Genomic DNA, 26,348 nt, shown 5'->3' on the forward strand with positions numbered 1-26,348 from the left:
TGGATTTCCATCCAGGTCTCCCCCATGGCTGCAGGGCTCATCTTTCATTGTATTCTCAGCTGCATTAGCTGGAAGCTGGATCCAAAGTGGAGCTGCAGAGTTTGAACTGTCACGCATGTGAGATGCCAGCATTATAGCTGGCAGTGTAGCCTGCGGAACTGCAACACTGGTCGCTCCAAATGCTAGCAGATGCTGAAATTCAGCAGATGCTGTAGCACCCAAGATATGGTGATAAAGAAATGACAGCACTTCTGAAATAAAAGTGTCATTGCTGTCGGTGTGCTTGGCCTAGGGGTCTCAACATAACACTATGTGGCAGAAGCATGGAGTTGTTCCTGGAAGAATAGAAGACACAGGTTCCATTCCTCCCACCAAGAAGGAGGCGGAGGGTCAGGCTCCTGCTGGCCCAAACCGGCAGGAAGTGGACCCGAGAGAAGCTGAGGAGCATCGGGCAGAAGAGGAGCACCGGAAAGCCCTGGCGGAGGAGGAAATGGAGCAGGTTGGGCAGGCGGAGCGCCTGGAGGAGGAGCATGACCCGTCCCCTGAGGAGCAGGGCCAGGAGTGGCGAGAACAGCGAAGGGAGCAGGTGGCTGCCGGCCTTCAGGAGAGGCATGCCGCTCAGGTAAGGGCCCCACTGCAGGTGTCTGCGAATGGGGAGTGCGGTTCTGTGCGAATTAGCTGAACATACCGCCTCCCTCCACATCTGTCATGATGTCTAACAGACACACAGTTTCCCCTTTGTCATGTTCCTAGCATGGCTCCTTGCCAATCTCAGAGGAAGCGGTGCTGGGGAACTAGGTCTTCTCCCCTTGGTCAGGCATGCATGGACACCTGACACCCCAGATGGGCTGAGCACTGACTGGACACCTCCCTAGTGGCCACCTGCCCGCTGAGCACTGCAGTGGGAGGAAGGCACCATTTCTGGGTTCAAGGGCCCCTTCTCCACCTGTTGACTACCCACTAATGTGTGAGTTGTGGCATGTTCACCTTCAATGGGATCTTTTGTCTTAGGAACATTCTGCCTGGTGTCAAAATGCTATATATTGTAAACACTTCAAAAACATAGATTTTTAAAAATTTCTTGAGAAAGCCATCATTTGTATAATCAATACTTTAAAAGAACTTAAACCAACATCAAGTATAGCCAGTTCTTTTTCAGGTGAGATTCAAGGAAAAAAATCTCTTTACCTTCACGTGGGTGTTGGTTACCTGCTACTTATACCTTGGACTATTTTCTTGGCTTTAGATTTTCTTGTTTTAAATTGATTGTCAGGCCGGGTGTGGTGGCATAGTACGCTAAACTGCTGTCTGTGCTGCTGGCCTCCCAAATGTGTGCTGGTTCCAGTCCTGGCTGCCCCATTACCAGTTCAGCTTCCTGCTTATGGCAGAAAGCAGTGGAGCAGGACTCTAGTCTTTGTGCCCCTGCACTCCTGTTGGAGACCCTGAGACAGCTCCTGGCTTCTGGCCTTGGATCAGCTCAGCTCTAGTTGTTGAGGCCATTTGGGGAGTGAACCAGCAGATGGAGGACCTCTCTGTCTCTCCTCTCTAATTCTTGCAAATAGAAACAAATGTTAAATAGAAAATTGATTGTCACACATTATTTTACTTTAATTTTACTTCCTTGCCTGAGAGAGAAACCAAGAGAAACAGCTGTTGTTCATTTCGCAAAAGCTCAAGCTGGGAAGTGATTCCAGGTCTCCCCCGGTAGCAGGAATGCAGGCACCGGAGCACCATCATGGCAGCCTGGGTTGTGCTTTTGTAAAAAGAAAGAAAATATTTATATATTTACTTGAAAAGCAGAGTTAGAGAGAAGGAGAGACAGTTCCACCAGCTGATTCACTCCCTGGATGGACACAGTGGTCAAGGTTGGACCAGGCCAAAGCTGGGAGCTGGAACCAAGAGCTTCATCTGGGTATCCAATGGGGGTGCAGGGGCCCAGGTACTTAGGCCATCTCCCATGGCTTTTTGCTGGCCATTTAGCCAGGAGCTGGATTGGAAGTTGAGCAGCCGGGACTTGAACTGGTACTGATGTGGAATACTGGCTTTGTAGGAAACTTCTTAACTTGCCACACCCTGGAACCAGGCCTGCCCAGGCTATGCACTAATAGGAGGCTGTTCAAGAGCTAGGACAGATATCAAACCCTGGTACTCTGAAGGAGGAGCCAGGTGGATGTAAGCACCAGGTTACGCATATGCACTTTGACCTCAGCTGTTCCTTTGGAGCTGCTTGAGACGGCAGGTGGCTGGTGTGAGGCCTTGTGTAAGCACCATCTCAGGTGTTGTAAACAGCCTGGAGTAGCTCTTCAGGTCTTACATCCCTCCTCGGCAGGTTGAATTCCCCTCTGCTTTGATGAGGACGGTGTGTGCTTCTGGGAGAGGCCTTAATGGGAAGCAGTTTGAAGAACTGTGTTAGATTTGCCTTTAATCAGAAGCTGTATCATTCTCACCCAGGCTTAATTTCTTTGGAGACAACTTTCCCTGCCCTTCCATCGACATGCTTCTGGATGGCCTTGGAGGCTGGTAGGGCTGGGCAGAGCCTGGGCATGATAGACACAAGTCCGTGGCTAGCATTGGTTAGCGTTGCTCTGTGCTTCTTGGAGAAAGCTTCAGCCACTGCTTTGGCTCAACAGATGGCCCCAGCTGTGGGAGGTCACTGCAGGACATTCTTCTTTTGCCCTGTGGCTTTTGAGCAGGAGCACCCTGAAAGTTGGCCTTGATGCAATGCCAGTCCCCTGGGACAGTCAGCTGCAAATAGAAGCTGAGGGTGATTCCGAGAAAGTAGGAGATAGGAATAGTTGGCCATCATGGTTAACTGCCACCCACTCGAGCGATCAGCGTTAACACACCAGTCTTGCCTCCCGAGTTTGTCCTGAGAAAGGACTAGCAGGGGAAGTGGAGTGCTGAACCCCAGGGCTGGCCCAGGCTGACGCTTCTCTTCCCCAGGTTCCCTCGTCAGCCCAGGCTGTGACCAGATTGCGATCCCCGTATGAGGAGCAGTTGGAGCAGCAAAGGCTGGCGGCCCGGCAGGCGGAGGAGGCGCAGCGGCTACAGGAGCACCAAGAGGCCCTGCACCAGCAGCGGCTGCGGGAGCACTTACTGCGCCAGCGGCAGCAGCAGCTCCTTGCCAAAGAAGTGGCCCAGCCAAGACAGGCGCAGCATGAAGAGCGTGGACAGCAGCCCCAGGATCAGCTCCGGTAGCCTGCCCTCTCTTGCTGCCCTGGGAGCTGGGAGTGGTTGGGCTGGTTTGGCTCATCTCGTAGCTGGGCCAGACAGCTCCACCAGTTTCTACTGATGTTGGGTTTAAATTCCAGATACTTCGTTGAAAATCCATATTTGTTGTCTGTTTCTAAGTGATAGTTTGGGTCTTCAAGTCAAGCTTTGGAGTTCCTCTATTTCATTTTGTTATTGCAGCATGTGGTGGTTTTAAAGCTTTCCTTTTTGTGATTACACCTAATCACAAATCTAAACAACTTGAAAAATATTTTTTTTAGTTGCAGAATCTTGTTCATTGCTTTCTTTCAAGATCATTGATGCTTGTGAGAGTGGGTCAAGTTTTGTGTCTCAGAATTCCTGAAGTCTGTGTCCTTGCAGGCCGCAGGCTCACTATGAGGCCATGGACAATGACGTCGTTCAGGGAGCGGAGGACCAGGCTGCCCAGGAGGAGGAAGGAGGAGGTGAGGCTTCCTAGATGATGTGTTGATGGGCCTGCTTGGTAATGCTCTCCGAGATCAGCGAGCCAGTGTGCCAGTGTGTGGTGTTCCCATCCGGTGTGCATGCTCGAGTCAGGGCCCTGAAGACTTGCCTGGCAGTGCCAGTGTGTGGTGGTGTTCCCATCCGGTGTGCATGCCCGCGTCAGGGCCCTGAAGACTTGCCTGGCAGCTCTCTGTCATCCTTGTTTCATGGCTTTGTTCATTCTCACAAACTATCCATGATTAGTGAAAACTGCTCAGGGGATAAGACCTCTTTTCTCTAATATTTTCCCTTGAATTTAAGCTCCTTTGTTCCAAATATTTACTGCTAATGGATTATCCTAAGCCCTTGGAAATTTTCTACATATTCTCTTAACTTTGGAAGTCTTTGTATTATTGCCTTCAGTTGTTCTTCTCCCCTTCTTCCCCCTCCAAGGAAGTTAGGAGCAGCTTTCATTTGTGATAAACACCTGGTCTGTGAGTCATCAAATAGTGCTGCCTGTGACAGTAGAACGAGAAGGTAACAGCCACCTTGGCCCCACTACTGCTTGGCTGAGGATCCTTTTTCAGAAAAATCGAAAGGAGAATGAGGACGCTGACTCCCTCCGTAGCTTTTTGTGACCGCTTATGGCCCAAACAGTGAAGCGGATGGTTCGACATATGTCCCTCCTGGGGCCCTGGAAGCTCTTCTGTTACCAGTAAGACCAGGGCATCGCTTGTTCCCTTGTTTGTTCAGTAAATCCATTGAAGCATCTAAAACCGGATAGTAACTACTCCTTTATCTTGGTTTTCTGAGGCCTAGATGCTTCCCATATATTCAACCTTTTTACTTCTATCTCACTTCTTGTAGAAAGTGTTTCTCTTTGCAGGTTCCTTCTCTGACTAGTTTTCATCAGGGTCGGTGAGCCAGTGCAGAGCGTGACTGCCCCTCTGTTGTGGCAGGGGCTCCTTGTGTTAGCCCCTGCCGGGCCGCATTTGTCTTGCAGTCCAACAGATGGCGCTGTTCTCCCTTTTGCTTTCTGTGACAGGATCAAGTTCTGAACCTTTGCCATCGCCTCCGGTGTTAACACAGTCTGATTGTTTCAGAAGTGGCCCATCCACTGGGCTTTCCTTTACTGAAGAAAAGTTGAGATTCTGGCTTTTGTTCCTACTGGGGTGGCCTCTGCTGTCAGTGTTTGGTCTGGGAGGCTGAAGTGGCATCTCTGCCCTGATCATCGCTGCAGACAAACACTCTAGGCTGAGGCTGTAACCTTCTTGAAAAAGCCGAAGCCTACACTGAAAAATCAAAGCCAGGGTGGAGGGGCGGCAGGGATGGGGTCGCGGGCAAAGCCCAGCAGTTGGAAGGGAAGAGCCTTCTGATTTGTTTTGAGCTCATTTCTGTCCTTTTGACTTGCTAGCCTACGAAAGAGACAACCCGCACCAAGATGAAGCAGAGGGAGAGCCAGGCACCAGACAGGAGCCCCGGGCACAGCCGCCCCGAGAAGTGGACCCCAACTCTGAGGCAGATGTAAGTGTGCTCTCACAGAGACACGCGCAAGCCAAGAGGGAAGTCGGAACGTGGGCCTAGGCCAGCCCCTGCGCCGGCTGTGTCTGATCAGCATGGGTCGTGTGGTTTGCATAAAGCCGCTCACATGTTCAGCTGTAAATCATTGTGATGTCCATGTGTGATGAGATGTGGTCCAAGGATGCTCTGGGCACAGCGTCGAGGTCAGTGAAGCAAGCCCTGAAGAGGACAGGGGAAAAGCAGAGCTGAGAGTTGGAGAGGGGGCCACACGTTTCCACATGCTGCGTCACCCTCCCAGGCTCTGGGGATGCCGAGTGGCGTTGACATCTAATAACCAGCATCATTGTCTGCCCCCACAACCTGCCCAAACAGGCGAGCAGAGGTTGAATTTGTCCCTGTGTTTGTGTTGATGAATTATGCAGTTTGTTTTAGCTCTTGTATTATCTTTTGCTGAGATATCACCCCTGTGTTTACAACCTTCAGTCTGTGCTATCGTGTGGGCCCTGTTCCTGTTGATCACGCCAGTTGGAAGGAGGACCTGTGTGCTTCTTTCTTTACCAGGGAAGTCCTTCCTGCTAGCTGTGTGAGCCCTCTTAATGGCAGTGGCTTTTCCACTTAACTTACCCAAGCTGAGGCAGAAAACATTCCCCATGTTGCTGCTCCAGATGTGTGCACTGAGGAGCTAGTCCTGAGTGGTTTTCGGGACAGAGCAGGAGTTAGCAAGAGCATGGGGGCACAGGAGTGTGTCCATGATGCAGAACAAGTAACTGCAGAAGCCGGCAGGTCCCAGAGAGGGCCAGAAGGGCGAGTGTGAGGACGCCCGTCCGGCCACCTTCGGTTGGGAGCTGCTGTGGGCTTTCACAGCTGGAGGGAGTGAGCCTTTGTATTTCTGGCACTGGTCTGTCTTCTGGAGAACACACTAAGAAACACGGCTTTTCCACCGTGCCCTCTTATCGTGTGCCTCTCCTCTCTGCTGATGATGCTGTGCCTTTTGGAACTGAAACGAGTGGCCATTTTAACAAACTTTCACAAAATGTATTTGGTACTTGCTTTTTGAAGAGAACCCATTACATTCTTTATTTCCATACAAATTATTGGTAATGCACAAAAGGAAATCTATGAAGAGAGACCGTGGAGCGATTCAGGTCCAGTGTGAAGGGGATACTTTCTACACTCCAAAGAAAAGCATTATTTGCACTTGAGTTTAGTCTGTATCCTGGGATGTGCAGATAGTAATACATTAGCCGAGACGTCGGGGAGCTGCTGAACATGGCTCGGGACTCTTGGATGAAGTGAGGCAGCAGCTTGTCATGCAAAGAACACCGACAGAGACCAGATCCCACTCCGTGGTCTCGCTGTTGTGTGGCATGTCCGTTGGTGACCACTGATGACCAGGAAGAGGTCAGGGAAGCCAGGACGAGCATCAGCAGGTCTGTGCACCCCAGGTTCTAAACCCAGGGTCTTGTTGAGCCCGGCCATTACTTGGAAGTGCTTTGGGAGATTAAGTGGAAAGTTGAAATAATTCCAAAGTTGACAATACTTGTGTGAAGGGCATTTGTTGAGATTGGTCACTGTGAACTACTCGGGACCTACTTGAGAGGGTCCTGTTTGTGACTGCTTCCCCTGACTGGCCCACTCACCTCCTGGTTCTTGCAGGGGACACATCTGTCTGGTTCATGGTACTATTTGCTATTAGGAAAATTTGATCCACACTAGAATCGCTGTGCACTTCCAAGTTATCCCTTTTCTCATCTTGCCTCCTTTTCAGATCTTCCTCTTTGGTCTTTTCCACACTTAGCTTCTTGCCTTTGAGGTACTATCTGCCTACTTACCTGTCGGGGGCTAATTTTGATTGGATGTTTGTGAAACCATCAGTATTATCATGAAGGGAGTTACTATTTGCTCCTCTGACTCTCCCATCTCATCCGGTGGATTCTGGGTAGTCCATTGATGGGGAAGCTCCTTTTCCTTACTGTTCACTCAGTTGCACTGCCATTACTTGCTTTAGTGGAGTGTTGAGCCCTGTTGTGGAAGGTATGATCAGGGAAGTAGTGACAGCTATACTCGTTCTGATTCTTTGACTTGGCAAAGCAATCTCTTATGTCTTGTCTTTGGGCTGCCTGATTCTAGTGAGTCTTGGTAAGGAGAGATGCGAACAGCCCAGCGAAGGATGGTTTCAGCTCCTTTCAAGGAACCGCCTTTCAAATGCAATGAAGCATGGTCCTTAGTTTTGAAGTGATGGTTACTTTGGCTTAAAATTTTACAGAGGGCAGCCGCAGAGGATATAAACCCAGCAGATGACCCCAATAATCAAGGGGAAGATGAATTTGAGGAAGCGGAGCAAGTGAGAGAAGAAAATTTACCAGATGAAAATGAAGAGCACAAGCAGAACAATCAGAAGGAAGAGACAGCGGAGACAGAGGCTCGTCTACGGGTAAGCTGGTGCTGCGGGTGGTGCCTGGGTGCCTCCGTGCAGGGCTAGTTTATGTAAAAGATCAGTGTGGTATCAAGCCACTCTGAAATGACATGCCTGCACGTAGAGAGAGGGTAGCGATACTCTGGGTTATTCTCTGTTTCCTGACCACAGGTGTGTTGCCAGTGCCCCTGGATGTGCTGGCATGCTTGCTTTTGTCTCGGGGTCTGGATGGACAGCTGTGTGAGCCTCCCCTTTTGTTTCAACAGATGGCAGGAAATCCCGACCAGCAGGAGGACAATGTTGATGAGCAGTACCAGGAGGAAGGAGAGGAGGAGGTAATAAGATGGATGCAGCAGTCTGAGGGGACCCTGCGGTCTCTCACACTCCCCTCAGATACACCTCACCTGCTCTGACTTGGCACCTGTTATAGAAGCGTTCTGAGAGGTGGAGTTAAGGGGAGGTGGGCCACACAATGAAGCCGTCACTCTGGTTCTTGCCAGGAATTTTGTATTAAGAAGGCACTGGGCTTTCTAAGTGTGACACATTTAGACTTCTGTGATCATTTCCTTTCTAAGAACTCTCTCGTGAGGAGGAGGGAATAAAGCGGTTTCATACTCGGGGAACCTGGGCGAACCCTGTACTCTTTACTGTACCTGCTCTGTAGCCACGCCTCAGGCCCTCGCTCACAGGAATACCCCGAGGTGTCTACTGGAATCCACATGACACCTCCCAGCCCTCTGACTTCTCCTGTCATAAGAATTCAAGATTGTAAATAAAAAAGGGAACACATACAAGAAGCTCAATTGAATAGAATGTATTTGGATGGAATTTCCTAATACTTGATTTGAATTTGCTGTTTTTTGGTAAACATCCATCTTATAGTTAGATTTGTCTATTTTTAGTTGCAAGACAAACTTTCAGAGAAGGAGAGAAAGACTAAGATCTTCCATCCAGTGGTTCACTCTGCAAATGGCCACACTGGCTCAAGCTGTACCAAGCTGCAAGCAGGGGCTAGGAGCTTCTTTCCAGTCTTCCATGTGGGTGTAGGGGACCCGGCTGTTGGGCCATCATATGGTGCTCTCCCGGGTACATCATCAGGGAGCTAGATCAGAAATGGAGCAACTAGGACTCAAACTGGTGTTCATACCAGCTGGAGGCTTAACAGGCTACACCACTGTGCTGGCTCCGTTTTTAATTACATTTGTATAATCTCTGTCATGATGCTGGTTCCTGTAGGTAACTAGTGAGTGGTGTCATTGCTGTTTTTTTTTCACAGACTGCCAGGTAGACAGTTGTCATACTTGGGACTAGGGGAGAAGTTAGGTACAGAGCCCATGTTTAGTCTCTCTGTGGGCCAGGGATCATTCCCAAATACAAGCCCTGGTTCAGAGCCAGTTCTCAGCCAACTGTCATGCAAGTCTGTGTATTGCTCCCTAAGGGGAAGGTGGGCTTGTGGCAGAGTGTGTGTGCTCTGCCTTCACAGAAGTACCTTTGACCAGGCTGGTTTTCTGTTGCTTGCTGTTCTCGTCAGCTTTGTCAAGACAGTGATGTGATCGGTGCTTCCCTCAGGACAGCAGGGAAAGATGCTGCTTTTGAGGATTGCCAGCAGCATCTTGGGCCATGGGGACTCGAACGGGCTTGATCTTTTTATTCTCACTCTGGTCTGATTCTGGAATTCATCCTGACCAGGACCTGAGCTATCCTGACAGAGAGAGCCAGAGACACCAGCCAACTTAAATATTAGACAATTGGCAAGAAAGTGATGTTTTCCTCTGGGCCTCTCTTGTAACAGAATGTCTGAACCAATATCGCCTTGTTTCTTTATGGCAGGTAACAGGAATCTTTGAGGGATTAAGAGAGAGAAAAGATTCACCTTGGTTTCTCTTTAAAAATTCAGAAGGGTCAACATCAAAATTTAATAATAGTTACTGATTCTTTTCCACCTCTGAGATATGATCAGTTAAGATACAGGAGAACTCCTGAGATCCAGGAGGGATCAAGGATAGAAAGAAAAGACCGAGAGGAGAGATGACGATGGTGCAGGGGAGGCATGCTGGCACAGCACATTCTGAGCTTGGCACCCTCCTCTGCCTGCAGAGCGGGCAGCAGCCTTCTTCTCCCATGGCAGCTGCCCACACATCCTAGAAGGATAGCAGTGCTGGAGTCCTTTTTCTGGATGACCCTCTTGCAGAGGCTCCAGGACGCCACCCCTTGGGGTTAGAGCTGTTGCCAGGTGAGCCGCCCAGGCATGCGTGGTGGGTTTGCCTGCATCTCGGTGTGCCTTCCCTCTCTGGTTCTTATTTAGCCTGGGGTGATTGATGGTTGCGTTGTATCACCTCTCTCCATCATTCCCATGCCTTCTCTGGACAGAAGGGAAGAGTGGTCACCCAGTCCTGTTAAAGTACTGGTGATGGTCAGGAATGTAGGGAGCCTGCAGCGATGAGAAAAATGTAGTGAAGTGTGGTCTGTGTGCCAGGACGACACCCATAGGAACACTCTGATAACAGAAACACTGCAGAGCTGGGCCTTGCTTCATCTTGTGTTTAAACACTTTCATTTTCTCAGATGCCTAAGCCAGCAGAGTTCAGAGCCAGGAACTCCATCTTGTCTCCCAGAAGTGGACTCAGGTGTTTGGATCACCCTCTCTACCTTCCTGATTCCCGCTATATTATTGTAACAGTACAGTCCTTTAACAGCAGTCACAGGCTCATGATTCTGCTGTTTAAGTGTATCCTGACACTGTAGGTATGGACGATGGCAGAAAGTCCAGCATCCTGTTGTCAATCTATATTGAACAGTTTCATTAGGAGTCCATCTTTTATTTGGGAGTAGAGATTCATGCTGCAGTGTGTTTTCACATCTTAGTATGCCAGTTTCCATTATACAATTCCTATAGATGAAAATATCTATATGCATGTTTACCTATATATCTATTAATCTTATACTTTTATAGGAAGTTACATTCTATCAGAGAGAACACATATTATTTGTCCTTTTGGGATATGCTTATTTCACTGAGCATAATGGTCTCTGATTGGGACCACTTTGTTACAAATGGCAGAATTATTACTGAAGACTCCATTGCAAAGGAGAAAAACCCTTTGCCAACTTCAGAGTTCACTGAGGAAGACATTGAGAACATGGGAGATACAGAATTCAAAACACTTGTTATAAAACTTGTTATCAACAACGAGAAGCATGTAAAGCAGACATTCAAGGAATTCAAGGAATATGTCACACTGGAAATGAATCAAATAAAAGCTGATATATCAAAAGAATACAGTGGAGCAAAATAAAAGTACAGTGGAGTGTCTCTAAAAATAGAATGAAGGAAGCAGAAGAAAGAATCTCAAAATTAGAAGATATTTCCTGTCACTGGGGGGAAACAAACAGAAAGCTGGAAGCAGAGCTGAATCAGGCCAAAAAAAGTATTCAAGAATTGAGAAACACTATTAAAAGGCCAAATGTAAGAGTTGTGGGAGTCCCAGAAGGTGCAGAAAGAGAAACTGAACTTACAGATATATTTAATGAAATAATAAGGGGAAACTTTCCTAATCTAAAAGAATTGGGAAACAACATCCAGGAGGGGCACAGAACTCCCAACAGGGATGACCAAAAGCAATCTTCACCAAGACGAATCATAATCAAGCTCTCTTCAATCTAACATAAAGAAAAGATCCTTAAATGTGCACGTGAAAAAAATCAACTGACATATAAAGGAATGCCAATTAAACTCGGAGGAGACCTCTCACAGGAAATTCTACAGGCCAGAAGAGAAGGGAGTGACATATTCCAGATTCTAAAAGTAAAAAATTGTCAGCCCAGGATAACATACCCAGCAAAATTTTCATTTGTCTTTGAAAAGGAAATAAAATTCTTCCACGGTAAAGAAAAGTTAAAAGAAGATGTCTCTTCCAAACCTGCCCCCTACAAATGATACTTCAAGATGTTCTCTTGACAGAAAAGAGGAATAGCACCTACCAAAACCAAAGGCAAATGGGAAGAACATCCCAGTAATGACAATAAAAGACTAAATCAATGAACAACCCATTGCTAAAACAACAGAACCAAATTGCCACTTATTTGTATTAACCCTGAATGTAAACGGCTTAAACGCATCAATCAAATGTCATAGATCAGTAAAACAGTGGATTAAAACCCCATCTATTTATTGCCTACATGAGACATATCTCGCAAACAAAGATCAGTAGAAACTATATCTCATGGTTTTTGATGTTTTTTCATTAGCTTCATCTCTTCAAAACACTTGCCTCTGATTAAATTCTTTAATGACTCATAGATCATCCTGAAGCATCATTTTCTTCAAAAAGGTTCTTGATTTTCTTTTTCATTTCTTCAGTGACACATTAGTCATTCAGTATCATGTTATTTAAGTTCATGGTGTTGTTAATTTCTTTATTTTTTCTTCCTGTTGTTGATCTTGTGTTGTGGCTTTTCCTTTAAGGGGATGTACAGTAACTGTGCAAAGGAGACTATCATATCCAGATGTGTGGATACAATGCAGTGCGCATCTCTACTTCCAGGCAAAGATGGACTGCCAATGAAACTGTTTATCTTGACAGTGGGATGCTGGACTCTGCCATTGTTCATGCCCACATTGATGGACATATGACTGCGTATGAAGAACTAGTAATGATGTAGGGGAAGTCAAGGAGGAGGGAATTGGAGAGGGGATAAGGGAAATCCCAGGACCTATGGAACTATATCTAAAATGCTAATAATAAAAATAAGTAAAATAAAAATAACACAAATAGCAAAATTCCTTTTTTTAATGAGTGTGTAATTTTTCCTAGTGTAGATGTATCACAACTTTTGACCCACTCCTCTTTTGATAGGCATCGGAGTTGTTCCCATGTCTTCTCTATTCTGTATTGTGCTGCTGTAAATACAACATTATAGTTCACTTTCTCATGTGCCTATTTCATTTCCTTTGGATATATTCCCACAAGTGGGAGCTGGGTCAAATGGCAGATCCAGTTTTGGTCTCTCAACACTGGACTTCCTTAGTGTTCTGTGAATCTCTGCCCATTTGCTGGCAGTTTTCTTGATAAAGTTTTACAAAGGTTCATGACTCACCAGCTTCCCCTGCCACATCTAAATAAAATTAAAGGTCATCAATTTCACCCAACCCTTTATGTTACAGATAAGAAATTTAATCTTCAGAGAGATTGGATCTTTTTCAAGGTCACATGCTTGTTATTCCTGGAATCATTATTATGGCACATGCAAGATTGCTTTTAAAGGATGGCATTATACAATTGGCATGGATAAGTTCCTTATAGAAATAGTGAATGCAGAATTCTGGGATTGGAAAAATCATCATTTCTAACCCTTAATTGGGACATAAATGGGTGGTATCTCTGCTTGAACAAAGGTCAGATGGTAAAGTGGATTGATTCAGTCCTTAAGCTAGCTTGCATTTGCTGGCATTGGGTGGGCTAGAGGAATGAGTTAAGTGATACCCTGAAAGAGGAAACAAATAAAAAATGTGAGTACAACACATCTAGAATTAAGGAAAAGAGAATGAAGAACTCTTATGTGTGGGCTTTGTTTAGATTTGTACAAATTGAATGTAACTAGACATAAGTAAACAATCAGAAAATGTCTGATGGACCGTGCAAATACTAATTTTATCAGGTGTGATGTCCAAGGATGTAAACTGTGATACAGGTAAAATTACATGTCTAGAATTTTCAAGAATAATTCAGTGAATAAACAGGAGTGATAAACAATGTAGGTATGTCTTAATATTGAGATAACGTTGGAGCATTCATGATGACCATCAGCATAAGATACTTTCTTTATATGCATGTACTTGAAGATTTTATATTTTTATTTATTTGCTTGCTTGTTTATTTTTATTTCCTCTACCCCCTTCTCAAATCTCCTCCCCCCCACCAACGTCCCCTATATTATTACTATAGCATAACTCTTCATAAGCAGTCACGTGTTTATCACTGTGGGCATGGACAATGGCAGAGTCCAGCCTCCCGCTGTCAAGATCATTTTGTTTTCTAATGAGAAAATAGTACCTTTGACTTTCTTTCACAAGTTTTTTTGAAGTAAAATTTGTGCTATTTTAAAAGAACTTTGGGGGAACCAAAATTTAGATATTTAGTCACAAGTGTCTAAATGATGAAGTATCATATAGTCTCTGTGGTTTTAGGTTCAAGAAGATTTAACTGAAGAAAAGAAAAGAGAATTGGAGCATAATGCTGAAGAGACCTATGGTGAAAATGAAGAAAATGTATGTGTGGGATGTGTATTTCCACCGTGTGTGTGTGTGTGTGTGTGTGTGTGAGTGAGAAGAGGCATTTGTACGTATAGTTGTGGCACAGCAATCATCAGGAAAGACACGTGTTGGTGCGACTCACTCACTCTGGAATACTAAGACTTATAGCATGATGTCCAGGAGGGGTGGTGTCACTGTTTTGTTCACTGGTTTCTTTTTTGCAAAAATGAGTAACTTTGCACCCTTGCTAAAGGGGGAGTATTTGTCACTAACTCTATACCCTGACTTGTGACTTTTTTCATTTTCTTTTTAAGGCGGATGATAAAAACAACGATGGAGAAGAGCTGGGGGGCCACAATGACAAGCACCCCCAAGGCCGAGAGGGGCACTACGAGGTGGAGGAGGAGGAGGAGGAGGGGGACAGGGCTGCCCTCATGGGGAAGCCACGGCGAAGAGCTGAAATGTAGCAAGGGTTGCTTTCCGGACACTGTCAGCCTGGGAATTCTTTTGAAGCTGCTCAAGAACGAATCTGCCTACTGAATTCCAGTATATTTAATTACAAACAAAGAAGATAAGTTTGACTTTTTTTTAAACTTTTATATTAGAAATACTCATACATTTATATGAATATATTTTGGTAACTTAGGGTAGAGCCTCTTTTATATTAAAGCTAAATATGAACAAGAAGAGAAACAAACCGACCTTCAGCTCCGAGTCTGATTTTTGAGATCATTGAGTTTGTGTGTGTTTTGACTTGTCGCCTTGCTCTTGGTTCTCGAGCTGTGCTGTTTGCCTTTGACACAGGCCTTACAACCAGAGAGTGCTGAGAAATGCTGTTGAGACTTGAAGGAGACGGGCCACTGTCTGTTGTGTTGTTGTGTATGGCTCTCCTAGGATTTCCCCCAGTGTGTGTGGCTCTGGAAGTGGATCTGGGCACAGCAACGTGCAGGTGGAGGGCGGTTTCTTTTGTGGATTAAAGATGTCCTTGACATTCAGATCACTTAGAAACACACTGATCATTACTTAAAGCACAGCTCTCCTGCTTGAGAGGCATGAATTAGAACGTGAGATGGTGCCAAGACCCGCAGGGCAGTAGCCTGGACTTACTCAGCCACTTCAGTGTTCAAACAGGGTTTGGCACATCAATGTACTAACCTTTGGGGGAACGATGATTGGTTTAAAAGCTAATTAGTGGGTGTGTGGTGTTTCTGTGTGAGCACACACAGTGTTTTCCTCTGCGGTCATACAGTGACGCATGTTTCTGCGTCTAATTCTCTAAAGGATCTCTCCTTGGAGCTCTGTGCCTCGCTATGTAACCCCTTTGATAATAAGTATGAAGGCATACCAAACTACACAAGTAGATAGGATTATTTTTCAGACCATGTAGTGAAATATGTATGTGGTAATCTGACTGGCCTTCATGACTGTACTCTTTGTGTATGCATAAGGCATTTAAGGATTATGAATTACAACAATCCCTTAAAATAAGAAAATGAAAATCAGAAACTCCTCTTGAAAGAGACATAGTTCTGTGTCAAGTTTAAAATATAGAACTCGATTATAAAATTCAGATGTGTGCGGTTCTGCAACAATATTCTCAAAGTAATGAAAAGAAATTGTGTTTCCCACCTTCATTGTATGAGTGTAATTTTATTTTTTAATAACCACACTTGTATGTGGTTTTGATGATTCTGGTTGGTGATTGTGTATGTATGCATAGGAATGTTTTATTCAAATGTGTTTTAGATTTCCAATAATCATAAATAAAATCTTACTTTTATGTATAAAACTCTATGTAATGTAAAATGTATAATATTGTACATAATATTCAGAATACAATTATTTTGGTAAATTAGTTTGTATTTTTAATGTCCCAGTTGCAGTATTTAATTATTTGAAGCATATTGAAACTTGGTAATAGTCAATAAACCTATAAAAAAAAGTGGTAAATCTTTTAAAGCACCACAGTTGAATTTTGTTAGTTTCCGAACTTCTAACATTCTCCAAGTTCTTATTCATGAAAAATTGTAAAATGTACCAATATAGATAAATAAATTATAAAATGTCATTCCCAATCTGCTTCTATTTGTCTTTCTCTACTTGACTGAGGCTTAACTTATTTACCCTTGTACTAAAAGCTAAGAATTTTTTATTTTTCTTGAGCTTCTACTGGGACAAGAAAAATAGGGGGGCACAGATATGAGAGTGTCAGGTGCACACATACAAGAAGGACCAGAAACTGCATATCCTTCTCCAGGAGGATATGCAGCATACCCATGTGGGTGCTGGTTCATATCTCGGCTGTTCCACTTTCCTTCCACCTCCCTGCTTGTGATGGCCCCTGACCTTGGAACCCTGCACCTGCCTGGGGGACCCGGAGGAGGCTCCTGGCTTCGGATCAGCTCTACTTCGGCCATTGTGGCCACTTGGGGAGTGAACCAGTGGATGGAATATCTTTCTCCTCTATAGATCTGATTTTCCAAAAAAATTTAAATAACTATTTTTTAAATTGAGTAGATAAAAAACTGAAGCACATATATGTACACTATGGATTACTACTCAGTTGTTTTTTAAAAGAAGTTTAAATAAATATGTCCTCCAGGAAAGTAGCAGTCATAATCGGTTCCACTCAGCAATAGGACCAGTCCAGTGTTTCATGGAGACCCACCAGCCTGAGCTGATCTTCATTAAGTGAGTTGAGCAGAAATAGAATTCTGCTTGTATTTATTTGTCCTGCCAAATTAATCTGACTTTTGGTGAAACCAATAATTAAAAGTGTTTGGTACCAGTGATATAATCAAAATGAAATAAATCACATTAATTGGGGATGAATATGGTGGATCAAAAAAATTACCTTTTAGTACAAATAAAGTTACTGGTTATTTGCAGCAGTGATCAGAAAAGATAGAGGAAGAAAAGCATAATCTAGTTTCATGTGTCAGTGATCATTGTTATAACGGAATATTAGGAAGGTGTACTGAGCCTTGTACTACAAGGAATATGAATGGGATCCGTTTCAATACCTACAGTGCTTGAAAGTTGATAGGATCTGCCTCTTTGTCTTCCAGGATATTTTCCATGGTTTATTCATTTTGAGTTCATTTTGTGTTTTAGTTCTTTGATTACATTGTGGCACACCCGTATTAAAGCATTTTGGCTGGCCACTGTAGAGTGAATGTGGTCAATTTCTGTTCCCGAATCATTTTTCTTTTGGTTTCTGTTGTAAGGTCTGTTACTTGTTTGCTTTCTATTTCCTCAATTTCTGTAACGTGTCCCTATTTTTCCTGCCCCTTCCACACTGGTGTTCTCTAGGTTTTGTGATGGAGGTCTTTTCTCTGTTGAACCCTCACCCCTACTTTTTAGGGTGCACATGTCTTCCAGTTTCCCAGCTTTGCTTTCTATACCACATTCTATCTGCAGTTCTTAATTTTCAAAACCCAGGTTATCTTGCATATCACTTAAAAAATCCACTTCCCTTTCTAGGTTCTACAATTAAATTCATGAGGTTTCACACACACACACACACACACACACACACACACACACACACACACACAAACACACACACAGCTTGTCTGCCCTTCATTCTTTCTCCGTGTTTGTCACCACATACTTTCGTTTTGTCCTCCCTCCCATTTCCCTTGATCCAGGCCTGGACTATCTTTTACTTGCACTGTTACAATGGTCCCTGCCCCATCTACATGTTTACTGTCTTCTTCCCATTTTACAGAATCTGATGCCAAAGTGCTTTTTCCCTGAAAATAGCAGTAACTGTACTGTTATTAAGATATCATTTGATAAATTCCTACTGCTCATAGGTAAATCCCAGACATCCTAATGTGACTTCTGATTATTAGCCTTGGCTCGGCCCTATCTTCTCTTAGCCTTCAGTTTACACGTTAGCACTGAGTCATAATACTTGTGGTTCATTTTTGTTAGGAACATTTGGCTCCTACTGTGTTGGTAATCAACCGTGACCTCATTCTGCACATGGGAAACTGACTTGAGTAGAATCAATAGTACTGCTGTCCTTGAACAGAGAACTTGATCTGAGACAGCAGTGGAACCACAACATACACATTTGATTTCCTCCATGGGGTGTTTCGTTGGCAGTCATGGTGTTCCTACACATCTCATGACAACTTTGATTCTGGGCTGTCTTTTCAAGGATGTTTGTATAACAGCTTAGCTGTCTGTGATAGCTTGCTGTGGCACAGGGCAGATTTGTTTTCTGACATGGACAGTGAAGATGATGTCTATCTTAGGAGCAGGGTTCAGACAGGTTTGCTAGAAGCTGCTTTCTTAGCTAAGGTTTTTCTGGAGGCCCTCACAACAGCCCCATGTGTCTCCACTACACATGGAGGCCAACAGGAAGTCATGTGAATGTGAGTGAAGTCCGAGCTGCCTGCTGTGCCGTAGGGGATGGAGGTTCTTTGCCCCTGCCCCAGTACGCTGGTGTCACTGGCCAGCATCCATGAGACTGGTAGCTAACTTGTAAAGTGAGTGAATCCTTGCGCTATGCACCTTCTTGGCACGTCTCAGGCTTGAGAAAGGACGATAGCAATTTGCTTGACTGTCCTGAGACCAAGTTACTGTGGGAATTCAGGACTTCTGGTATCCACTTACCTAGCTGTGTGAAAAAAAAATACTCTTAGAGGTAGACAACAGTGTCACCATAGGAAGAAACAAACGGCAGAGGCATAGATGAAGAGTGTGGTGGCATCTTTTCTGGTTTCTTGATCACAACTAATTTTATCACAGGTTGATTAATAAGATAGTGATTTTTTTTTAAATTTGACTAGTTGGAAATGGGGTTCTGTCATTTGCCAGCTGGAGATTCCTAAATAACACTCCATTTCTTTAGAACATCTTTGAATTCTGGTCTGCTTGCTACCTACCCTCTCTCTGAGAAACCCTATTCAGCCTTCTTTGCTTGCCATGTGTTGCCTAGATGACTGCTTTGACATGCCAACTCCTTTGTAAAGGTCTGCCTTCCGATCACTTCTCCCTTGTGCCCTACAACTTCCATGACATCCATTCCTTGCCACTGTGTAGGACAGCCTGTATACGTGTCTATGCTTTACTGGATAAGTATTGAGAGAGTAGAAACTGTACTTCATTGGTTCATGGTTGTATCGCATAGACACATAGTAGGTCTGCAATGAATATACTATCATTTTCAAACCTTGATTGGGGAATATTGACTATAAGGCCATATGAGTAAGTGGGAGAGCTGTGAACTCTTCTGAGGTGAATCTGATCTCAACATAAGTACCCTACATAGCCAGTGTGTTTTCAATCATTGTTTATTGTTGCATGGTGACATGTATTATGAAGATATGTATTAAATTTTGCAAAAACAGAGTCAAAAATAATTAAACTCTCAGTCATATAGTGTTGAGAAAGAATGAGGAACTCAAAGACACTTAAGACAGAAGGGAATATACAATATGTATGTCTTGTTTGATGTTTCATTTATAGCATGAAGAAATAAGCGTCATGAGAACCAGGTAAATATAATTGTAACTAGAGATGTTTCTAATCAGAATATAGTTATGATTCGTAAAATGCCTTGCTTAGAGGCAATAACCTTTTAGCTCTTGTGCCTAACTGAAATGGGAGACTTGATAAGGTGACTTAGGGTGGTGTAAGCTATAAACTCACAGGTTAGCCCTTTATCCGCCAATCATCTCATTTGCAGCAAAACCTGAGACCACAGGTGTGGACACAAGATGTGAGCAGGGTCAGTGGTTGAGCTCCATCTATTAGGCCACATTGACTGTTGGCGGGATGGGAGCACATCTCACAGTCACCCTACATAACCTCCTGCTGGATTCTAGGTTGGATAAGAGAAATGCTCTCTGACTTGGTGATGGGATACAAATCTGCGTAAATGGAGCTGCCAGGAATCCGATTCGTCAGGACACAGACAGCTACGTGCAGCAGGCAACAAGGAAGTCGTCAAGGAAAGCAGAGTGAAGAGAGTGCACAAAGAGGTAGGAAAATATAGGGAAGAGGGAGATAGAAAGCAAGTGGTGGTCAAATTCTCAGGCTGTAACTTTATTTTGTTTTACCTGCCTATAAATTTCTCATTCCCTCTTTGCAGCAAGCATCTTAAAGAGTTTCAAACTGACCTCCCCAAATTGGGACTTTATTGTTACATGTTTTTATGGGAAAAAGCATTATTAGACTCATAAAAGAAACACTTATGATTAAATTTTACTCACGTTTTCCCCCAAAGGTAGCAGTTTTTTGTAAGTAATGACATGCTCATTTATCCATCTCTTTTTCTCTTAGTCTACAGCCAAGATTGTCAAATATCTTCTGTGAAATGCCAGAGAGCCAATCTTCATCTTTTCACGTCCTAGAGCCTCCTTGGAAACTACTCAATCCTGTTATGGTGCAGTGGAGGCAGCCGGGAACAGGGCAGAGCACAAAGATCAGAGCTGTGTTCTGATAAAACTTTACTTACTGAAGCAGAAAGCATGCTAGATTTGGTCTGCACATTCGGGACACCTGGTCTTTTTGGTCCAAATGCTTGTTACAAAAGCAGGTCATTTCAGTAGAAAATAAAGGATTTTAGAGTTTGTGATAGTAAAATTTTGTGTCTCTTTGCTGATAACCCCTTTATTTTCAGCTTGTAGCATTCCACATTATTTTAGCTTAACATTCGTGCACTCTTACCATCTCAGCCTACCTTGTTCTCCCCACATCTCTGTGTATCACTAATGGAGCTTGAAATTAAGTGTCATTTCTGTTTATGTGTTGATACATACCTATCATTTTCCCTAAGGACCATGTCTTATAAAGGCCTAATTCATTGGAAAACACGGGCTTAAACAAGGCAGTATGACATCCCGATCTGATAGGTCCTTTCTTCTTGTAGGCGTGGGTGCCAACTGCAACAGCTGCCATGATGCATTGGACGCAGACTGGCAGTCTCAGCTCTGAGGCTGGCTCTTTGAAATCAGATAGCTTTCTGGTAGCTATTGTGTTTATGCGCCCTAGTGCAATTGAACTTATTTTTTTCCAAAGGCAACCAATATACCTTTTGTTTGCCTTCACCCTGGCCAATTTTCTTTTGTGATGGCTCTAAAATTTCTCTACAGAATTCTTTGAGGGTCTTCCCTTCAAGAAGTCAGCTTCTTGTGTGGGGTCGACTTAGATATTGGCATCAGCATGGTATCCTCCCAGAACACCGGCCATAGGGCCACACTGACTGTCGCTGCTGCCTCTGGAGCTGAACCCAGTGCTGGCTGCTTCACCAGCCTTTTGCTGGTGACAGATCCCAGGGCCGACCACCAGCCTTTCACGACGCTATGTGCGGGAACCTGCCCACCATCACTCTATGCAACTCAGACACTCCTTTATGCTCCGTGGAGATCGCCACCCCCTGCAACAAGGCAGCTCACTCCGAGGGTGTGACATGGTGGACGCTGGCCCAGGACGCTCTGCACGTGCATGGCACCCTCTCCTGCGAACACCCACTGGAGGTCATGCCTCATCTCTACTTCTCTCACGATCCTGAAGAGATTGACGAAGAGCAGGCTTGGCTGAATGCTATGACTAGGGCAGTGTTCCAGGGCAAGTGGCCTGCCCCACTCCTGAGTTCTGGGTTACCCCGCCCCAGGGTACAGACTGGTCTGAGAGCATGCAGGTGCCCTCTGTGCCCAACCAATGTTCCCACTGAACACTGGGCTGCAGCCCACAGCTCAGGCCACCAGCTGGGCAGGAACAACCACCAAGTGGGCTTAAGCTCATCTGAAGTCTCTGAAGCAGACGTGACTGAGATTGACGAAAATAAACACGTTTCTTTTTTTTTTTTAAGGTTTATTTTTTGTTGCAAAGTCAGATACACAGAGAGGAGGAGAGACAGAGAGGAAGATCCTCTGTCTGATGGTTCACTTCCCAAGTGACCGCAATAGCTGGTGCTGTGCTGATCCGAAGCCAGGAGTTTCCTCCGGGTCTCCCACACAGGTGCAGGAGCCCAAGGCTTTGGGCCGTCCTCGACTGCTTTTCCAGGCCACAAGCAGGGAGCTGGATGGGAAGTGGAGCTACCGGGATTAAAACTGGCACCCATGTGGGATCCGAGCATGTCCAAGGCGAGGAACTCAGCCGCCAGCCCACTGCGCCGGGCCCGGAACAAGATTATTAAGTAAAAGCAAAAAGTCGTTGGTTTAATGAGAATATAGACAATAGTTACAAACAAAAAAGAAAGGAAAAATGACCACTTCATCCATATTCAGCACATTTTGAAGTAATCCCAGATAATTAAAACTGTTATAACATTCTTAATCATTGATTTGACAAAGGTATAAAACAATGTTTTACAAAACATTTGCAGGAATACTGATACACACAGATATTTATTTCTTCCCCTTTCTTTTCTGTACTCATTCTGTCCCTCCCTCCCTTATTTTTTCCTTTCCTTTCTCTCTCTCTTTCTCTTCCCTCCATTTTCTCCTTCCCTCCCTCCCTCCCTCACTCCCTCCCCCCCTCACTCCCTCCCTTTTTTCCTTCCTTCCTTCTTTTTTTTCTGTGCAAATGTACAGTTCCAAATATATGTGGTTTTGTCTACAGATGTCTGGCTTATTTCCCTCAACATGATGTCCTCCAGTTACATCAACTTCGCTGCAAATGGTAGAATTTCATTCTAGTTGTAGGTGAGTACTATTCCAATCTGTATACATTACCACATATTATAACACATGGAATTTCTTTATTTGATATAGAATTTTCAAAAGCCATTACCAAATCCCTTTGCTTCCTGCTAATAGTTCAGGGAGGCAGTTGGAGAGGACTGTGGCCTTTGGGCCCATGAACCCATGTGGAAAGCTGTGAGGAAACTCCTAGCTCACAACTTGAGATCAGCTCTGCTCTAGCTGTTGTGGCCATCTGGGGAGTGAACCGGTGAGTAGAAGATCTCTCTTTCTCTAACTCTGTTTTTCAAATTAAAAAATGAATATTTTTTGAAAATTTCTGGGGCTGGCATGATAACATAGAGGCTAAAGTCCTTTCCTTTAACTCGCCGGGATCCCACATGGATGTCAGTCCTAATCCCAGGCAGCCCCACTTCCCATCCAGCTTCCTGCTTGTAGCCTGGGAAAAGCAGTCGAGGATGGGCCAAAGCCTTGGGACCCTGAACCAGCATGGGAGACCTGGAGAAAACTCCTAGCTCCTGGCTTCAGATTGACTCAGCTCCATCTGTTGTGGTCGCTTGGGGAGTGAACCATCAGACGGAAGATCTTCCTCTCTGTCAATCCTCCTCTCTGTAGATGTGCCTTTCCAATAAAAATAAATAAATCTTTTAAAATTTTTCTTTAGTCACTAATAGCTGCATTCCATGATCACTGAACAGCACAGTACTAATCTGACAAGTAGCTGAGAGCCTGCTGTAAGAACATAATTATTTGGCTTTAGGAGATCTGTTTTAATGAAGAATTACTCAGGATCTTACTTCGTTAATTAAGAGGGATTATAAGGTTTACTTCTATAAAAATTTTTTTTTGCACTGGAAAGGCAGATTTTACAGAGAGAAGGGAAGGCAAACAGACAGAGAGAGATGCATTCCAGCCTCTGGTTCACTTCCCCAGAAGCCAGGAGCTTCCTCTGTGCCACCCACATGGGTGCAGAGACCCAGTTGCTTAAACAACCCTCCACTGCACCCACAGTGCATACACAGTGAGCTGGATTGGAAATGGAGCAGCTGCAACATGAACTGACACCCATGCGGGGTGTTAGTGCTGCAGGAAGATTAGCATGCATGCCACCTTGCCTTCCCTCTATAAGATTTTTTTTCCTGCTGAAAAACTATAATCAGAACTTTACCTTGTGAAAAATGGGTGCCATCCATACTTTAATGACTAGAATAAGGGCCAGCCAGCAGCTTCTGCCCACATTTATCTCTGGTTTCTGCATGCATGTTGCTTTCCAAGAGTTACAGTTCCAGCGAATCTTTAACCCTCAATGTGATGTCCACAGCAGTCAAGCTTTTCCAGTGACAATAGCTGGATCAGAAGCCTTACTCTCAATGCATGACCCATCAACCAGAACACAGACCCTTCATTCACTTGCCCAATCCCAATGCACGGGGCTTTGCTGGATGCCCAAGCTTTGATCCAAGTCATAACACACAGTAGGAGCATGAAATGAAAATGGATGGTCACCTTACGAGTGCCTGACTCCTGCACACATGGACACATGGACACATGCTGTAATCTGTGCTTGCAACGTGTGCAATAGAAGGTCTCTATCTTGTGTCCCAGTTTTATGTTTTTCAGTAAAGCATTCAAAGGAACTCAGCAAAATGTAAAACAAAGGCTAAAAAATAATAATAATAATAAAAAGCAGAGACAGGTTTTTAAATCATTTGTTACCAGACATCTTTGGGCCACACTGAGTTTATAACCCATGCCTATTTGCAGCGCACCAAGCATTTTGCAGGGCGTAATAAATGGGAGATGGGAGGAGGAGCCACCTGCCTCTTGGCTTTCTGGAGGGGAGAAGCCTTTGGTTTACAGGCTTCTGCAGTTCCTTGTATAGTAAAGTTTAAAAAAACTGCCAGAAGCAGATGCTCAGAACTGAGAATGGCCCTGCCAGACATGGTGGACGGGGTGGCTGCCGACATGGGTCCCGCTCGGGGTGGTACGGAGCAAGCCGTGCCTATCATCACTGTGCCAGACAAAGCCTCAGCTGTAACACACATTCCCTCCTGAACCCCAGCTGGTTATTCCTTTTGTTTCCAACCATGCAGAACTCAAAAGAATTAAGCAGATTAAAAAACCCGAACTCAGTGACAGGCAGTGTCAAAGGACATCATGTTGGGGTACAAAATTATTAAAATAAGAAAATAACTGAGTAACTCTGCATTCCAATTAACATTATCATTTTAAGTATAATGAACTACAGTTTCAGAATTTAATGTGACTGCCGAGTGATAGCAAAGGCAACCTAAGATATGAAGGCTTTTTCTTTCTCCTTATTTCAAACTCATGATTCACACAATGAAAGGAGAGGGAGAAGTGTGAGAAAAATTAAATAGTTAAAACATTTTTATTTATTTATTTTTTTGTAATTAGAAAGTGACTCCATGGACTCAGAACGAATTCCAGTAGCATTTTTCTTGTGTCAACAAAACAATTACCAGGTTCAATATTCAATAGTTTCACATTTAACTAATGAATGGGGTAAGTGTGTGAATCAATGCTATTGTGCTATCTTTGTGAACAACAAAGCAAGCAAGGTCATTATTTTGAAAAGACAGTGGGAGTAGTTCCGGCTTGCCCTTCACCAAGGGCTTTATGAAATTAATTAGACAATACGAGATGCCTAAAGCATTATCTGTCAGGTAGCAGTGAAATAATACATTAATGTTAATGAAGAAAAAACAGTGCTAGTTTCAAATTACTATACAGTATTAAATAATTGGGTGGGACAGATTAATGGTATTCAGAAGTTTAGGTAAAATATTTAAATATTTGGAAAGTGGTTGCTTGAGGTAGATTGAAGACAATCTATCTTTAAAACGTAGTCTAGAGGGTGATATTTATGAAATATATTTCCCGCTCATATCTACAGTTGATTGTGTAACTTTTATCTAATGTTGAACAAATATTGAAAATTGACAGTAGTGTCCATATTCGTTTCCTAGTGCCACCACAATATAATGCATCGCTAAATGGGAATTAGGGAAATAGAGACACATTCTCTCATAGCACTGAAGGCTATGAACTAATGCAGTATGGTTTGGCCAGGAGAGCACCAAACACAGAAAGAACAAACTCTTGGCTTTGAAAATGAGTAAATTCTGTGGAAAGGTAAAAAATATATTATATTTGAAAGGCAGTGTGAGAGAGAGTAAGGGAAATGGCTTTCCATCACTGTTTCACACACCACTTGGGCTATATTTCTCTGCTTTCTCAGGCCCTTTAGAATGAACTGGATCGGAAATGGAGCTGCTGGAACTCAAAGCAGCGCTCTGATTTGGGATGCTGGTGTCCCAGGTGGTGGCTTAATCCATGCAGCCACAACGCCAACCCCAAGAGAATGAGCTCTTTGTAAGAAGCAATCCTGGCCCCTGAGTCCCTCTGATCCCTATCTCAGCACGTGTTGCCTTCTGTACATCCTGAGATCCTTGCCAGAGTCCAAGGACAGGGAGCAACCCGTGCCAGACTTTGAACTTGCAACAACGTGAGCTTATAAATCAGATGAATAAATCTCTTTTCTTTATAATGTACTCGCTGATATCTTGCTATGGTAACAGAAAACGGGCAAACCCAGCATGTATGCAGCTGCCTCACCCCAGCCTCCATCTAGAGCACTCATTCCGGTTTGCACAAATTTGTGTCTATGTTGCACTTCACTGAAGGACAACAGGCATTAGATGTACCAGTCTAATTCACAGTTAATTCATTGTAACTGATTAGAGGTACAAAGACCTGGACTCCAGACAGGATTATATTTTAGGGGTGTCAGAAATGTTGAAAG

General features: G+C 44.2%; 1 protein-coding gene and 1 pseudogene across 2 annotated transcripts in view; both read left to right on the plus strand.

Moving 5' to 3' along the window:
- The window catches only part of GOLIM4 (golgi integral membrane protein 4), a 68,689-nt gene extending 52,759 nt beyond the window's left edge, over window positions 1-15,930 (plus strand). For both annotated transcript variants that reach the window (XM_040986392.1, XM_040986393.1), the window contains 8 exons: window positions 293-622; window positions 2,944-3,194; window positions 3,592-3,674; window positions 5,087-5,196; window positions 7,460-7,627; window positions 7,876-7,944; window positions 13,797-13,877; window positions 14,177-15,930. In XM_040986392.1, the coding sequence (XP_040842326.1) occupies window positions 293-622; window positions 2,944-3,194; window positions 3,592-3,674; window positions 5,087-5,196; window positions 7,460-7,627; window positions 7,876-7,944; window positions 13,797-13,877; window positions 14,177-14,329 (1,245 nt within the window). In that variant the 3' untranslated portion in view covers window positions 14,330-15,930. The remainder of the gene's footprint in view (window positions 1-292; window positions 623-2,943; window positions 3,195-3,591; window positions 3,675-5,086; window positions 5,197-7,459; window positions 7,628-7,875; window positions 7,945-13,796; window positions 13,878-14,176) is intronic.
- A 3,825-nt stretch (window positions 15,931-19,755) lies between these two features.
- Window positions 19,756-22,215, plus strand: LOC121160518 (annotated as a pseudogene).
- The last annotated feature ends 4,133 nt before the right edge of the window (window positions 22,216-26,348 follow it).

The sequence above is a fragment of the Ochotona curzoniae genome, unplaced genomic scaffold (genome assembly GCF_017591425.1).
Source record: "Ochotona curzoniae isolate NIBS_2020 unplaced genomic scaffold, NIBS_Ocur_1.0 contig_4504, whole genome shotgun sequence".
Lineage (NCBI taxonomy): Eukaryota > Metazoa > Chordata > Mammalia > Lagomorpha > Ochotonidae > Ochotona > Ochotona curzoniae.